Source organism: Caloenas nicobarica, chromosome 17 (assembly GCF_036013445.1).
Source record: "Caloenas nicobarica isolate bCalNic1 chromosome 17, bCalNic1.hap1, whole genome shotgun sequence".
NCBI lineage: Eukaryota > Metazoa > Chordata > Aves > Columbiformes > Columbidae > Caloenas > Caloenas nicobarica.
The window spans coordinates 6688091-6704554 of NC_088261.1; the positions used below are offsets into that span (position 1 = coordinate 6688091).

Consider the following 16464-nt stretch of genomic DNA (forward strand, 5'->3'; position numbering starts at 1 on the left):
ACGAAGGAAAAACATTGTTCCATAAGACATATGTGGCATATCCCCCTCCGTTAAACCGAGCTCCGTACCAACGCGAGGAGCACAGCGCGCGTTCGCAATGCTGGTGTAACAAGAGAGAACCGGTTCTTTACCTTTTCCCCAAAGATCCTTTGGCAGATGCCATTCTTTGCTAGCTTTTCTTTGACCTGCCGCGTTAGCTCTATCGTATCCACCTCCTGGTACATATAAATCTCATACTGCTCGGGTGTCAGTGGCGGAACGGAAGGTTTGGATGGCTTTGACAAAGACACGATAGGGGATGAAGGGAGGGGGCTATTTTGTGGCGTCTCACTGCGACTCGCCCCAGTCATGCTCAATTCAGAACTCTGCGAGTACGGAGATTCAGCGTTTGGCCACTCTTTCCAATACTCTGAAGAAGATGGTCCTTGGAGCTGGCTACGGTCTGGCCTAGTCTGATTGCTGACCTTTTCTTTTCCACCACTGGCTTCCTCAACTTTTACATCTTCGGGAAGAGCCGTATTTCTTCTCTCGTGCTGCACAGTATTCCACCAATGGTCCTTCCAAACGCCACCGCGTCCCAGCTCATTTTTAACATGCCTCAACATACCCTGGGCAGAATCACTTATTCCATGGAGCTCTAAAACAGCTGCCTCCTGAGGCTCCTTTTTGAGCCCAGAGAGGTTCTGCAATGCAGAGATACTGGAATCAGTGACAGATGAATGTTTCTTCAGGGATACGGCCAAAGGAGAATAGCTGGAAACCGAAGACATTGCAGGTGTAGATACTAGTTTGGGGGACAGGATAGAAATGTCAGCTTGAGATAAAGGTGGCGTTTTTAAGGCAGGTTCAAGGGCAGCCTGCTGTGCCTCCATTTCGCGTCGGGCTTGTTGCAGAATGGATCGAATAGCATCATCAGAATTGCCACTGCTAGATGCAGAAGGCGGCTGAGCCGGCTCAGCTATGAAAAACAACCAAAAGACTAAATGCAACAGAGGAATATGCTTTATATTCAACACGTGCTACTGTAAACATTTCCCTGTCAGAGAAAGGGCTGCAATACATTTCTGGATGGGAGAGAGGAGTTTGCGCTAAGCAAAGATTTACACTTTTCAAAATAAGGTGAGACTTCCAAAGTTCTCCCTGGAAAATTTTTAGAGTTGCCAAAGTGCTGGACGTTTGCACGCACAGACTCAACTGTACAAGTCTAGGACTACTTGCATGTTTTCCACCATTGTAAAAGTTTTCAAATAAATGCCTTTGAAAATCAAGCCTTCGCTTCTTCCTCCCCCACCCCCAAGTGGTCAATAACATTTTATAGTTCTCTTTACAAAGTTATTTAATCTTTCAGTTCTCTCTATCTCCACAAATGAATCGTAACACACACCCCAACCTGAAAACAGCTGCGGTCACCTGGACAGACTATTAATACCCTCTTACAATATAAATAAGGTGAGTTCTTTTAACTCCAGAAATACAACACACAAATTACAACAAAGCAAGAACATTAGTAGGAGACTTTGTTATTTCATTCGACAAGCGAAATACGCTCCTGCTTCCTGTTTTCTGGTTCCATGGTCCCAACCACTGAAATAACCGGCTCCACAAAGATCACGATGACCCCTGCCCATCGCTCTCTGCCTCGTCTGAAGCCCCAGAATGGAGCCACGGGCGCTGTCAGAAGCGAGAACACCTAAATGCAGCATTTCAGTGCTGAACCGGGACTTGTGCGGCTGCGCTGCAGCAATCGGGGATGAGCAGAGACCGGAACGTGGGTGCGGAATTAGCTCTGCAGGGCCAGGGGGTTTTTGCAATGGCCTCTGTTTCTATTTATTAATAAGTTACGTCTCCACCGAGGTCCCCAGTGCTTGAAAACCAATTCCTCTGGAAGGTGCTCTACACGGCATGGGGAAAGAGAAGCACTAGGCAGGAACAGGGAACCCACGCACTGCAAGAAGTGGCCTCAAAGTAAAGCAAGATTTGAAACACGCTGCCTGTTATTCTAGTCATATTATGCCTCATCTGAATACACTTCCGAATTTGCCTCCCTACATGCCTTCCTGTCACACACTATAAAATACATGGAAAAAAAAAAAACAAAGGGAAAAAAGACAGCGAGACCACCTCTGCTGTTTTATCTCCCAGCTTCATAGGGAGTTTTGAGGCTGAATTAATATTTGAAAGGAAGCCTGAGATTCTCAGATAAACATGCTACTGAACAACGTGCTTGCTCTTTCCTGCACGCAGTCCATATTTTTCTCTATGTAATCATTACTTATATAAGGTCATATTATTTAAATAATATATTAACTAGTCTTTTATATCTTGCCATGAGATTAGCTTAGTTTTCATTTAAAAGACAACCATCCAAAACTGTACATCAGTATTTAATGTTGAAAACGAAACAGAAGTATTGCATAGTACTTTCTACTTCAGCATTAGCCCTTCAGCAGTACTGGAAATTCTTTTAAACTTGGGAGGGCTATGGAGTAGACAGAAATATTAACTACATGACAGCATACAATGAGAAATTAAACTTATCTCAGGCTAAGATGCTTTTGGGAAAGGAAATGATTTTTTTGGATTTGCCAGTTCTTTCACTGAATATGTTCTGTAACCAAAAATAAAGTCGTATAGAAGTTAGAACTGAGTCTGCCTGTATTATAATTCCAGTACACGCTGCCCGCGGTACGATGGTACCACGGGACTGGTAATTGCTGGCTAGATCGTGACCTTCACCCCAACAAATCCATCCCAGAAAGCTGCGCCCCTGGGGCCTGAGTCAGAGAAGAGAAAGCAGGAGCCGTTCCCTTTCCAAGGAGCAAACTGGGAGAAGAAAGGGTTTTGCAGGGAATGCCGGCAGGTCTGGGGGGGCGTAAAGGAGGCAGAGCTCTACATGTGGAAAAAGGCGTTGAGAAATCTCACGGTATCGCTCCCCCGGGACTGGGGCAGAGCGCTGAGACCCCCACCAAGGTGGGACACGTGTCACCCTAACGTGGCGTGTCTTATAGACAGAAACAACTCCACCAAATTATAAAAAAAGAAACAAACAACCACCAAGCCTCTTCGAATCTACGTTCAAGGTTTTAAGAATATAATTAACTGACCAGAAAGCTCATGGTAATTGTTTTAATTAAATTCTGAAATAGAAGGAGCAAGAGACAAAATGAGCCCGTACCTGTTTTCTGTACTTGCAGCTCCCTTTTGGCTTGTTCGAGAATGGATTTGATGGCTTCATCAGAGCCAGTCTCTGTGCTTCGGATTCTCGTGGTTATATTACCTGGAGAGGAAAACAAAACTAATGACACTGGGAAAACTTGTATTTGTTTGTTTGTTTGTTTGAACACAAAGACAGACAGTACATATACCGCCAGCACAACCTGCCGACAGTTTACATAGGACTTTTACCAACATTTATGACACCAAGAACATACTTAACGTAATAAAAGAAAAATGTCCTTGTTGTGCAAAAGCCTGCCCGCTAGCTACACTGGAATGATGAGAACACTGACATCATCAGAACTAGGTGGTCATATATTCCTTCTCCAGGAATTCTACAGGTCTATTTTTCCTTTTTTTTTTGGGGGGGGGGGGTGTGTGTGTGTGGGGAGGAAACAGAAGGGAAAAGAACCAGAGGGAAAAGGAAGCAAGCTAAAAACATAAGATCAGGAGTCAACTTAAAAATAGCATCAGCTGCCAGGCAAAGTACGATGAGTATACATTGAGCCCAAAACAGAAATAAAAAGTAACTACACGAAAATAATTTTTAACTTTCTAGAGGTGAGAGAAACAGTCATTTAAATGCAGATACCATTTGAAGTACTCTCCAGCTAAGAGCTATTACTTGGTTGTTTGGTTTTGGTTTGGTTTTTTTAACCACTAAAGGGAAGAAAATGAGGGAAAACTATGACTGTGAATGCTATTGCACTTAACTCTGTTTTTCATGGTGAGATTATCATTTGTGAGCTGCTCAATTTCTGACTAGAGTCACAATAACTACAGAGTTTCAGGGTACTTGTTTTTGTTTTTACTTCTTTCTCCTGTCTTGCTAAAAGAAAAATTCCGCAACTAATCTGTAAGCAAGAAAAATGTTCGTACTTCTGTTCAGTGATAATTTATCAATTTGATGTTCCCGTATCTTGTTGCCTTTTTCACGCACTATACTGAATAAGCATCACACTAATTTAACGACTTATTAAAGTGTATTTGTCAACATAAGCCCCACGAGAAGAAGTAAATCTAGAGCAGAAGCAGATTGCGACTGATGTTGTCATCGTGCAACTTTCTCCCTCCAAAATCACAAGAACAGCAAAGACAGCATTTCAATAGATCTGATGGTTTTATAAAGCCACTTTTATCACTTCTCTCTTTTTATCTGCATACGCAGTGAGATTGGGAGCGGAAAAAGTATCCAAACAGGGTTACGTTAGTACAGCAGCAGCAGAATTAGGAAAAGCAAAGTGTTCGTCTAACCCATGGTTTGTTTTATACTTACTGTCTGTTTTTCTATCAGATTCCAGGCCAGAATCAAACTGCACAGTTTTACGGAAAACACACATCTAAAAGCACACTCCGCTTCCTAGGGATCGACCGCAAAGAAAAACACCTGCCTGTGACGTACCTTCAGACCCATTTCTTCGTTTCGGTACTTCCTGAAATAGTCTGTTCAGGTTCTGGCCTGGATTCTCTGTTGAAAAACAAGTTTGGTAAGAACAAAACAATCAGGGGATGGTTGCTGTGTGACATGAGGAGCCTGTCCCTGCGCGGGGCTCGAGCTGTCCTCGTCCCCTCGCGCTCTGTCTGAGCACTGGAGGAGCTGGCTACTTTGGAAGAAGCGAGGCTGGCTGATTTGTTAATAAAGATTACAGCTACGTTCGGAAAGGAGATTAGACAGATATAAATAAATGTCTAGAGATACCAAAAACGAAGAGGTTAAAGATGGGCAGATAATCCCCTCAAGTACAATCATCAAAAGGAAGAGCAGATTATAAATCTAACAGTGTGCACTTTCAACTAACAAAATGTAGGAAAATCCTGCCTGCCCTTTCCAGTATTTCTTGACTGTAAACAACTTACTTTTCATTTTCTCTAAATGTAAATCTCGGTCTTCACTTAACATGAACCACTACGAAACGCATGTTATTTCTTAAAATCACCGCCTTAAATATGCAAAGCTGCTTTAAATTAGGATTGTTCTTTTAATTACTCATCTCATGCATCACCTATGACATTTTGTCAAAAAAAAAAAATCACACAAGACACAACAAAAGTCTGGTCTCAATAAGCAAGCCCAAATTAAAATTTTCCAGCATTTCTGAGGGCTGATACCCTTAGTAGCTACTGACCCTTTTCACTCTGTATTTAGCTCTGGCACGGAGCTATTGGGAACGAGGGATGCGAGCGTCCCCGCCGCTTGCTCCTGTTGACAAACGCAAGGCAGCAGCTAAAAAAAGCATAAGCAAAGATACTAACCAGCTTGAGCGCTGAAAAGTCCAGTTAGAAAGCTGCACTTTCTGTACCTGACATCTGATTCAGGTGAAAACAGCAGCAACGCACAAACGCCCCCGTACAGGGGAGCTGCCGATTTTTAATATTTGTAACTAACAGGAAGACAGGGCGAGACCTTGGGCCGGCGAGCGCTTACCTCTTTGTCTACCCTGGATGCTGCGAAGAGCCAAGATGTTCTGCTCGTCCGAGAGGAACTGCTTCATCTTATGAAATGGCTCCTTGCCTCTCACAGTCAGTTTATTCCATGGCTTTGGCCGGGCTAGGATCTCGCTCACAGACCCTTGCGACAGTCCCAACACATAATGTCCAAATATCCGCTGTCCAATATTGTGCTTGATCAACTGCTCTTTCACCTGACGCGCAATTTCGGCCGTGTCTATCTCCTCGCCTTCGGAGATGCTCCCAGCACTTTCTGACTGGCTGGGAGACGGGGCCATGCCATTTACGTCCGGGCTTTGTTGTAACGGACTTTGGGAAGATATGGAGTTTGTGCTGTAAGGACCTGTTGAAAAAATCATGCTTGTGCTTCCTGCTTCCTGCATTGCCTTGGAGTAGAAGGACTGCATTAGCTGGCGCTGGAGGAGAGAGTTTAGTGCAAATTTTCCTGTGGAGGCCAGGGGTAAGCTGGGGCTCGCCAGGGATGAGCTGAAAAAGTCTTGACTTAAACCCGTTGGTGAGAACTGGTGTGTACCATTAGTATTGGAAGCCTGCTCCCCCGCGTTGCGGAGCAACTGAGAAGGAGGGGAGGCCGGCAAGGTTGCAGGACGCTGACTCTCAGGCTGGTCTTTCCCTTTTCTCCTGGCTGACCCTACAAGGAAGGTCAAACATAATGCATTATGGGGGATCAAAGAGGGGAAAAAAACCAAGATTAAAAAAAAAATGCAAAGTTTGCCCCGCAAAGGGAAAAAGTGCAGATTTACAAGGGCCAATGAAGTGGTGGTGGGATTTTTGTTTTCGTTTTGTTTTTGGTTTTCTTTTTTTTTTTTAATTTTTGTTTCCATAATTGAAATTTTAATAAGCCAAACAAGGCCCCCAAAACAAACAACATGCATTTCATGTTTGCACCTTTCTTGTATGTTGCAGCCTGGAGAATCCCCCTTACAAACATTAAAACTAGAACAATTACATGAAGTGCAGTTATACATTTAAAATAAACGCAGTTACAGACAGAAAGTCTCTGTTGTCTCATTCAAGACATTACTCATTGGACCTGACTGAACCCAAATGCAGCAAACATTTACATTTTGGAACCAACCAATTTGAATAAAGGAATCCCCATTAGGTGGATGCACCAAGTTCACTCAGTTAAAGTCATGAAACGCTTCAGAATTCAGTAATCCCAGGGCCAGTGGCAACTTTTAACTTTCTTCCAGCTGCAAAAACCATAAGCATTCAAGTATCTGGAAATTCCATGCCTTGCCATTTAAAAAATGTGCACACAAGATGTAAAAAAGCCCACATTAGGAAAACTAAACGGCAAACACGCTTTGCTGAAAAGAATTTTGTTTTTCCAAGCTGACCTGCTGGTAGAATATCTAAGTGTATCGGACAGGAAGGTTATTGTGTTCTACATGCAAACATTTTGCGTCACATTGTGTGTGGGGGAAGAGACTTCTGGTGCCACGGATGAATTTGTTCCCAAAACAGAAGACAGCCTCAAACGCTACCACCTGGTACATCTTGTAATGCCTCTCCTTCCTAACCTTTAAAGACTGAGGTCTCCAAGTTTTATTTTATTATCCAGCCTACAAAACTGCAGAAATCAAACGTTATTCCGTGGTTCCTGTTGCCTCGCGATCTCTGTGCCGTGCATGAGCTCAGCCGTTCACCTCTCACTCAGCCCTCCCTCCCTTCACGAGACAGCAAACGAATCAGAATAGCCAAAAATCGCGTCAACCTACCACTCAGGTCGCTATTAGTGATACGCAGCGTGGCGTTCTCGGACTGCAAGGAGCGGTTCTTCTCCAGCAGCAGCACCTCCAGCGGTTTAGACGCATCCTACAGAAAATCAAAGCGGGAGGTTTGTTTCTAAAGGCATCAAGAGTCTCGCTCAGGCGCTAAAAAGGGTTTCAGAAGGAAGGAACAAGTGCTCGCCTCTGCTCTGAACGCAGCGAGGGAATTCACCGCGCATATGTATTTGCAGGAATCACTCGGTGCTTCTACGTGAGCCATAGAAGAGATTCACTGTTTAATTTTCATTGTAAATCATTCATCAATTCTGCATTATTTTGAAATGTGTAATGGAACATTTTCTTAATCCTCCTTATTTTAAAATGGCTCTCAATTTAAAAGCTGTAGACTTGTTTTAATCTGATTAAAACAGAGGAGTTAAGATTATATTATTTCTTCTAGGTCAACTGACTTAAGCAATTCCTTGAAATGCTGCATTTTAGCATAAACAGTTTGTTCAAAAATAAGATCACTCACAGAAACGTGTCATTTACCTTCCACTAAATATCTAACCCTTGATTATTAAAAAACCTATTGAAAATTAATCCCAGTATAGTGATATTCAGTTCAGATTTCAGAAGCAGAAATTTAATTCATAACCTTTAAACCTAAATAAGATTAATTTGCTGGAATAGCAGAGCTTTCTCCTGCTTTCTCTGTACTTAAAAGTTTGTTTTCTTTTGTGAGTGTTATTTTAGAGGCTAACGAAGACTTAAAAATGTTAAAATCCTTGCTCAGCGTACTGTCAGTACAAGAAACATGCAAATCTTAGCGTAGCTGCACAGTGACTCTACTATCTTTAAAAGACCCAACTTCACAACATTACGGCTATGCACCTCAGCACAGCTGGAACAGAATTCTTTGTCCTTGACCACTTAAAAGAAATTAATAGGCAAAAAATGTTCAGTTCAGCTTTTTACATAAGAAAACAATGATCGACCCATATGTCCCACCGTCAACAGGAAATTCTCCATGCCAACACCAACAAATTGCAAGACAAAAACTTGTATTAATTAACCGAATGGCTGAAGGAATTAAGAAAACAAAAGTAGATTCAGTACCTGCGCACCAGAGCTTTCAGATGGTGCAAACTCCATGGATTTCAATATACTGTGGAAGGCAGAAAACAAATTATTTTCTATTTCTTCTTTTCATAACAACTGCACTAATGAGCATTATCATTTCCTACTCTGCAGCAACACTACAAGTGATAACAACTTCCCTTGCAGTAACACAGCCTCATAATGAATATAGAATAACTATTCAAACTAGTTATTGGATACAAAAATTTTCTCAAGCGTCATCTAAATCATTCCATATGCAATCCCACCAGGCCAGTTTAAAGCGTAAATTTAAAGGTTAATAAGGATATAACATTTTAAGCTGTCAGAAGCGATATAAATTTATCTGTGAAGCTTGAAGGGAATGAAAAAGTTGTAGCAAGGCAACGAAACAGGAGAATCACCACCACAGTTACAGTGCTTTATATAATATACACCAGCTCACATATCAAGGCAAATATGCACAAATAATCTTCCCAACCAAGACACTACAGGCTAAAAGGCAGTTTTTCATTTTAATAACCCCGAGTTCTATGGCAAAGGGAAGACACAATGGCACAGTATTTCTTAAGAAATATGAAAGATCCAAATATTTATAAGTACATTAAGAGAAGTCTCCTTGTCAATATTTTAAATAAATACTGCGCGGTCGAAGGACGTCTCCCTTCAAAGTCTTTCAGTTAAGAGTTGTATCGTCTGGCAAATGAGAATCTTACAGGAATCCAAACATATTACTATGCTTTGTCTTATAAATTTTTTTAAATAGGCCTGCTGCAGGCAGGACATTAAGTTCCACAGACTGAAGCAATAAATGATTTCAGCTTCTCATTCTACAAAGACGACATTCATCTGAAGAAAAATACATCAACAGATATGGATAGTGTTTATATAGCATTTTTCATGTCTAAAGCACCAGGAGCTTCGTGAGGCAGGGAGAATATGTTTGACCACGTATTAAATGTGGAAACTGAGGCAAAAAAAGCAGAAGGGCGTTATGGACACGTAGGGCCCGGTTGTGGATGGCAGGAGGAGCCAGCCGGGCACCCAGCCCTTGTCAACCACTGCAGAGCACGTGGCGTCCAGCTCCTCTACAAATCCAGATGTCCGTGAAGCGGCACTTTGGAAATCGGTGGCCTCAGTGACTCATTGGAGATCACACAAAGCCATAGAAATCCAGGCAAAAAGAAAAAAAAAAAAAAAAAAAAAAGGCATTTTGAGACAGAAACTTCGTGTATTTTGCATCTGTGCGTTCTCATCGCGTTAATTCTGACAGGCGCTCCTCCAAATATAACAATTAATAAATAAATTTTGCCCCATCAGTTTCATCACACGGCGTCGCCAGGCAGCCCCTCTTGCCAGCAGAATTCGCCATAGGGTAGAGCCATCATCCAATACGCAAGCGTATACAGTAATGCTGTTAAGACTCTGCTTTACGTGGGCACAACCGCTCACCCACATGCAGAAACGCCTCTTTTCTGCTATTAATGGAAGCGTGCCAGTCGAGGAGAGAGGCTGTGCATTAATGGCTCAAGTTCTTGGAGATCCTGACATTGCATGGACATCACAGGCGTGTTTGCTCGGGTTGCTAATCACTGCTGAAAGCAAGCGTTTCTTGCTGGGGCAGATAAATATAATATACAGAGACTCATCTGGGGAAAACTACAGTCACCGGTAGGTAACTGTGTCCACCCTCCCATGGATTCTGCAGGGTATGGCCTCTGAAAGGACAGCAAGTAGTGATGTATGATCTCATGACGGTCAAATAAGGAGATCTATCCGAATTTCAAAAAACCCAATTTGTAACAGCAAATTACCACGTGACAAACTTCCCACGGGAAATCACAGGTGTTTCTCCCGCTTCAGTTCAGGTCGGCAGTACGTTTGGGACGCGGGGCTCCCAGTAATCCCCACTTACCGCACTCCGGTTTGCCACGCAGAGCAGTCCTGCAGCATCCCAACCGGGTTCCTTCGGGATGAGACTAAAGCAAAAGCAGCTGCCCGCTCTCGGAGGAGCACGCGCGACGTGCTCTGATCACTAACGAGCTGCCTACAGAACCAGACTGAAACCAGTCGGAAGCGCCAAGTACGCCTGGAGGTGTTTAATATGTATTTCTGGTTCTCGGCCCCAAAAGCCTGGCTTTAAAGCCCCGGTCCTGTTGTGCCCGGCCACTTGCACAGGCTGCTCTACCAACATGTTTTGTTTCTGAGCACCCGCTGCAAAGAGCAGAAAGGATCCTGAACCTTGCGGCAGCTGCTTTTTTCAGTGAGCTGGATGCAGACGTGAGTATTCCAACCTCAGCGGGAAACTTACTGACCTCTGCCTATTTAATGTGGATTCTTTGCTCCCTGAAATGGTCTTCTAGCAATTTCGCAGGTGATTTCCTACACACTTAGAAGCCAAAAATATAATAAAACCATGTTGATGGTACCTCGGATTGTCCTTGGAGGGATATTCACTACAGCAGGTTCATTTTATCAAAAAATGTAAAAGTTAAACGTGTCAAAAATGACTCTCCAAATGTGTCACGAAAGAGGCATTTTCCTTGGGAATATGAGGAAGCAAAATGTTTCCCCTTTGGATTCCAGGAATATCTTTGCCCATGAGATCTCGACTCAATCTGCTGCTCAAGATCAGTTATCTGCTTTTTAAAGGAATGATCTTGTGACTTGAATCTGCACATCTAAGACAACTTGAAAGATTTTACTCTAAAGCAAAGTGTGCACTGGGACAGCTCGGCTTTCTGTTCCCAACTGCAAAGGCAGGAGGGTCAGCACTGTCATATTACTCAAGAGGGAACTAAAAGGACACACAGAACTTTCAGATCTCAAAAACAGGTTTAAGCGCCATTTGGCACAAAAGCTGACGCAAAAAGCGAAGAATTCTCCCATCCCAGTCTTGACGTGGACCCAGTTAAGTTCCTCCAAGGTTAGAAGCTGGCTGATATGGAGATGCCTCAGCCTAGAATGCCTCTAACATCCTTGCGAGGATTAAGGAAAACACATCAGTGCCAAAACAACTCCAGAACTATATTCTCTTTCTTCCTTACTGACATATTTTCTCTTGGTGCGTGTGTTACGAGCAGGTCATTTCCGTCAGTGTTTCAGGGCACACAGGCAGGCACAGGAGCATTGATTCCCTATGAGGGGCACCAGATTTACAGCAAAAGACTGCCCAGTTTCACTTCAGCTCAGACTGTCGCTCTCAGGTGACGCGCATTCAGCTTTTGGCACATCTCTTGGACCACACAGGAGCAGAGGTGCCAGAAACGAGCTGCTGTGACGGTGGAGCATTGTGAACATCTGCAGCGCTCTCAGAGAGGCTCTGAACCCCTGGACCCCCCAGCAGGACGCTGTACAGACCCCAGGCCACCTACACGCTGGCTGTCTCGCCAAAGTCACACAAATTAGGGGATGTAAAAGCTGTAGCCAGCCAGGAGAACAGAGTTAAGTTACTGGCACCCAACAAGGGCCACTTCCAGGAGATTCTCCCATTTACTTCACTGTGGGCCCGTTTCCAAATAACAGGCAGAAGCACCAGATGAACACTCCTGTGCCGTGGGTTCTCCTGGGCCTCTTACCTGCCTTCCCATCCCTGCCCTCATCTAAGTTAGTGTTGTAAAAAAAGAAGAAAAAAAAAAAAAAGGCATTACTGCCAGGAATACACGGATCTAAATGAGTTTTGTATCTAAAGTAAAGGCATCAAACCAGGTAGGACTGAAAACTCATTTGCTGTTTTGGCAGATGCACAGATTTTTTAGTAACTCGTGTAGCAAACGGGAAAGGTTATGCCCTAATTCCCATTCACTATTTTACATATGAGGGCATAAACCCAGCTGAAATCGGAAGCTGAATATAACAGCGCCAGGGGCTGGGCAGTCGCTGGGCTTGTAAAACCAAACCTGCTTTCCATATTCTCCAGGGACGTGTAAACGAAAGCACATGACTACCAGCCTCATCTGAAATACCTCATTAAACAAGGTAACATTTTTTCAGCCTTCTTAAAATACACACAAAAATGCCAGAATGATGAAAGAAGAGATGGAGTTTCTTGCAGTTATTTAAACCTTGACACTAAACATATTTCTAGTCAAAAAACTTCTCTCCTGAACCTGACAGCTTATCTTGTTATAGTTTAAAATGAGGCTCTTTCAAGTCTCTTAAAAAAACCCCTTGAAAAAGGAAGAGGCTGTTTGTGGCTTTAGTTTAAAACCACAATATATTAGCAAAAATATACACTGAAACAAGCACAGCATTAAAATGGTAAGTGCTGAACACTGGCTGGCAAAAGCACAGAAAAGGTATTATGGCCAAAGCCCCTGCGTTCAATTTTTGGTCCTCGTTACATTCAGCTGTTGGCTGAGGATTTTTGGAGAGTGGTCCACCTAAAATACCACAGATTTTCAGACTTCCTATCAGTGGACGATAATTTTAGCCCCTTTTCCTCACGTTGCTCTTGCAATACTCTGCTGCAACAAACAGGAGCATTCTCAGATACAGCAACTGCACTGGTTCTGGATGCAATTTCTGCCAATATTCCCGATTTCCCTGTCTTTGTGGTTTTGACTGATTTCTTTATTGTTCCAAGACGACAGATTTGTGGCTTTATTTAACAAGCACTGTTAAATGAGAGTTTGTGAAAAAACTATGTAAGCATTTAACACTTACTTTAATTCTTTCTTAACCTCTTCATAATCAGCCTGTCCTTTCAGTTTTTCTTCCAGTTGCTTTAAAAGAAAGAACATGGATTTAATTATTCAGATTTTTTTCTGCAGGCTTTCAAAATCATCTTTAAATTATTCCATATATACAGCAGCGCACAAGTGAGGGTTAATGACTCATACCTAATTTACATATATTAGAAAACAAACTATAACCAATTCAACGTAAACACAATTATACCTCGCTCTTCCTTTGTTTACAGAGTGCCAAGCATTACAGAATTCAGTAGGTCCCAATTCGGCTGTTTGCAATGTCACTGTCACGTGTTCAATGAAGAGAGTGGGGAACAAGGTATTAAAAATGGGGCAGCTGAAATTTTTACAAAACTGATAAATTGAGTAAACAGGCAGGATGCTTTGGCACAGACTGTATTTTTAATACGACAGGTCTTGATAACCTTATTTACATGAAAAAAAAAAGACCGAAGAAGTTGTTGACAAGCCTTAGGCTCATAAGACTTCCACAATGCCTCATGCCCAAACAAAACAGCTGTACCAAGTGGGTTTACAAGCATTACTTATTGCAATAACTAATGTGATTACACACCGGAGATGAAGCATTGAGAGCAACCCAGCAGGTCTTTTTGCTCAGGTCTCCCTGCCCCGGGGCAGTCTCAATGGCTTCTCTCTGGTGCGAAGATGCCACAAACGTTGAAACAAACCTCCTAACACAACCCAGAACGCAATGCCACACATTTGGACCTTACCCAAGAGCCCCTGCTCCCAACAACAGTGCCCATCACTACAGGATAAATGCGTCAGGAGGCCTAAAACATAGTGACACATAATTGATGCCGTTACGTTGCTTGTAGAAGCCACATTAATTTCCCACTAGTAATTTCTTTCCTTAGTACAGGCACATCTGATCTAAGCAAAGAAAGAAGAGAACTTACTGGCCTGCAACTTCCACGGGTAAGTTCAGGCTAGCCCTGCTTCACCGCATTTTTGGTGTTAAAATTGGCACAGAATCCCAAAGGAAAGAGAAATAACACAAGGACGTACCGCCCTCGAAGACAGAGCATCTACTTTGAAAAGGAAAGGAATATATGACATGAAAAAGTAAAACGGGGTTTTATGTCCAGGAGAGGCCGCCTTCAGTGGAAAAGTGAATTCCCGAAGATCCTACGCCCACTCCTGGGCTGCTCGTTCCAACGCAGGAGGAAGGCAGGGACGGGCGGCTGCGAACTTCGATAATTTTACCAAACCCGTTTAAAATGTAGCCCCACAGGGTTCTGCAGCAGCACAGGGTGTGTGAACAGCAGAGGAACAATTGGAAGTGGGAACCTCTTAACCATGTTGTCTTCCCAAGCACCGGTGCGTGGGTACCACCCATCCCAAAGCCGTCCAGGGGAGCAAGCAGCAAACCCAGACACTGCGTAACACCCACCCCCGGGTGAGCGGGTCCACCATCTGAGCCATCTTCGTCACCTAAATGAGGCTTCTTCAGATGACAACGGCAGCGCAATGGGGCTTTGTTGGACTTGCAGCTATTTTGCCAACTTTTACAGGATCTCCAGCTTACCCACTGCTGATGTTTCTGCCTTGCCATCAGTATGTGTATTGAAAAGCAGAAACTGCTGTTCAGTGTGAAAATTGCACTCTATGGGACATGGATAAAACAAGCGGCCTCTTAAGAGGTCTTGCGTCCTTGAGTCCTTAGCCATCAGCATCTTCTGCGGTCATTCGGATTGCGTTAAGAAGGAAAAATAGGAAAAATTGTCTCTTTGAGATAAAGCAATTTTTTTCAACTGGAAAAATACAGGGCAAGTTTGAGTCATTTCTTCTGACATGTTCTGCTTTACCAAATTCCAGTTGCTAACTGGAATTATAGGAAGTACCAACTTTGCTTTATACGGCAGGTGTTTTGGCCCTGCTAAAAACCCCGTACTGATGTAACCAGGCAAATCCTGCTTGATGTGACCAGAAAAATCCAACGAATGAATATTAAAGATGTTTGAGGTTTTGATAACCTCCGACGTGTTGAGATCTCATTATACAATGTACTACGTAATCCCAGGGCTCAAGGTGTCACTTCAGCTCGCTGGGTTTTAAGGAGGTTCAGCTACAATGCGCCACAAGTTCACGCCGCTTTGCAAGGTTCAGCTCAACGCTGAGCAAAACACAGTTATTTAACAAGGAATCCAGCTGGACTTTCTAATGTACCAGGCTAGGCTCAGTAAAACAAAGATTACACTACAATTCACCTCTTAACCCTGGAACTCGTCACATTTTTGGGTCTACAAGCAGATTAGCTTTTGCATTTCAACGCAATCTATATTAAATGTAATTCTGTACAAGGATATGCTATACCCTGAAAGCATTTCTGGAAATTTTAGGTTAAAAAAAAAAAATAGAAAAAGATGTTAACAGAGTGAAGCTGTTCGGACTCTCAGGTGCTTGTATGCTGTTATAGCAGTATGGCAACCAGCAATAATTTACTTTGAATTGTATAAAAACACATACATCCATCATTCCCAAGTACCTAATGCAGAGATTGTTGCCATGGAAAATCTGCACCTAAATCTACACTTTACTAAACAAAATAAACTAACAACTGAGAATGCGATGTCTGTATATAAGCAAACCATTTAGGCACTTGGCATCTTCCCAGTCAATGCCTGTTTTAAAATGTATTAGTATGGTAATTGTCTCAAAGAACCCTGCAAAATGCATAGAACATAGTGTAACAAAGGTTCAAGCTGTGAGACAATGTGGAAGAACTAATATCTTGCACTAAAAATCAACCTGGTTAAATCAGACAAAACATATTCTAATGTCCTCCGACACACAGGAATTCAGGGACCAGGGGACAGAAGGAATGGACTGGTGGCATTTCTGCACACTACATTTGCAAATATTCCACGTTAAGGAATCATCTTGCATTTGTTACATGAATGAGCCCATGTCAGAGCACGCAGAGCTTGTGTTCCCTCCTCGGTTGTTTAAAAAAAATCATTACTGTATTATTAAGTAAAGTGTCTCAGGTAAAACAGCATGGGCTGTATTAAGGGGCTTAAAACATTTAAAAAACCCCATTAGACTAATGTTGTAGTTTAGTTTAGAGTGACAAACTAAAAAGCTCTTATTCAATTAACCTGGGTTATATTTTTACTGGGTAGCAGGGAAGCTCTAACTCCCAGCAACAAAGGGTTAATAATAATTATAGTTAGAAAAGTCTTGTTACTAGAGGACATGTTTTGATTATCAGATCAGATGAAGAAGCAATAATT

General features: G+C 42.7%; 1 protein-coding gene across 5 annotated transcripts in view; it reads right to left on the minus strand.

Moving 5' to 3' along the window:
* The window catches only part of CUX1 (cut like homeobox 1), a 263475-nt gene that overhangs the window by 65897 nt on the left and 181114 nt on the right, over positions 1–16464 (minus strand). For 2 of the 5 annotated variants that reach the window (XM_065647491.1, XM_065647490.1), the window contains exons 12-18: positions 13182–13240; positions 8517–8565; positions 7407–7503; positions 5642–6007; positions 4619–4684; positions 3176–3277; positions 132–958 (exon numbers count right to left, since the gene is read on the minus strand). In XM_065647491.1, coding sequence (XP_065503563.1) covers positions 132–958; positions 3176–3277; positions 4619–4684; positions 5642–6007; positions 7407–7503; positions 8517–8565; positions 13182–13240 — 1566 coding nt within the window. Of the gene's footprint in view, positions 1–131; positions 959–3175; positions 3278–4618; positions 4685–5641; positions 6314–7406; positions 7504–8516; positions 8566–13181; positions 13241–16464 lie in introns of all 5 variants that reach the window. The other 3 variants (XM_065647489.1, XM_065647493.1, XM_065647494.1) reach the window with 3 other exon arrangements.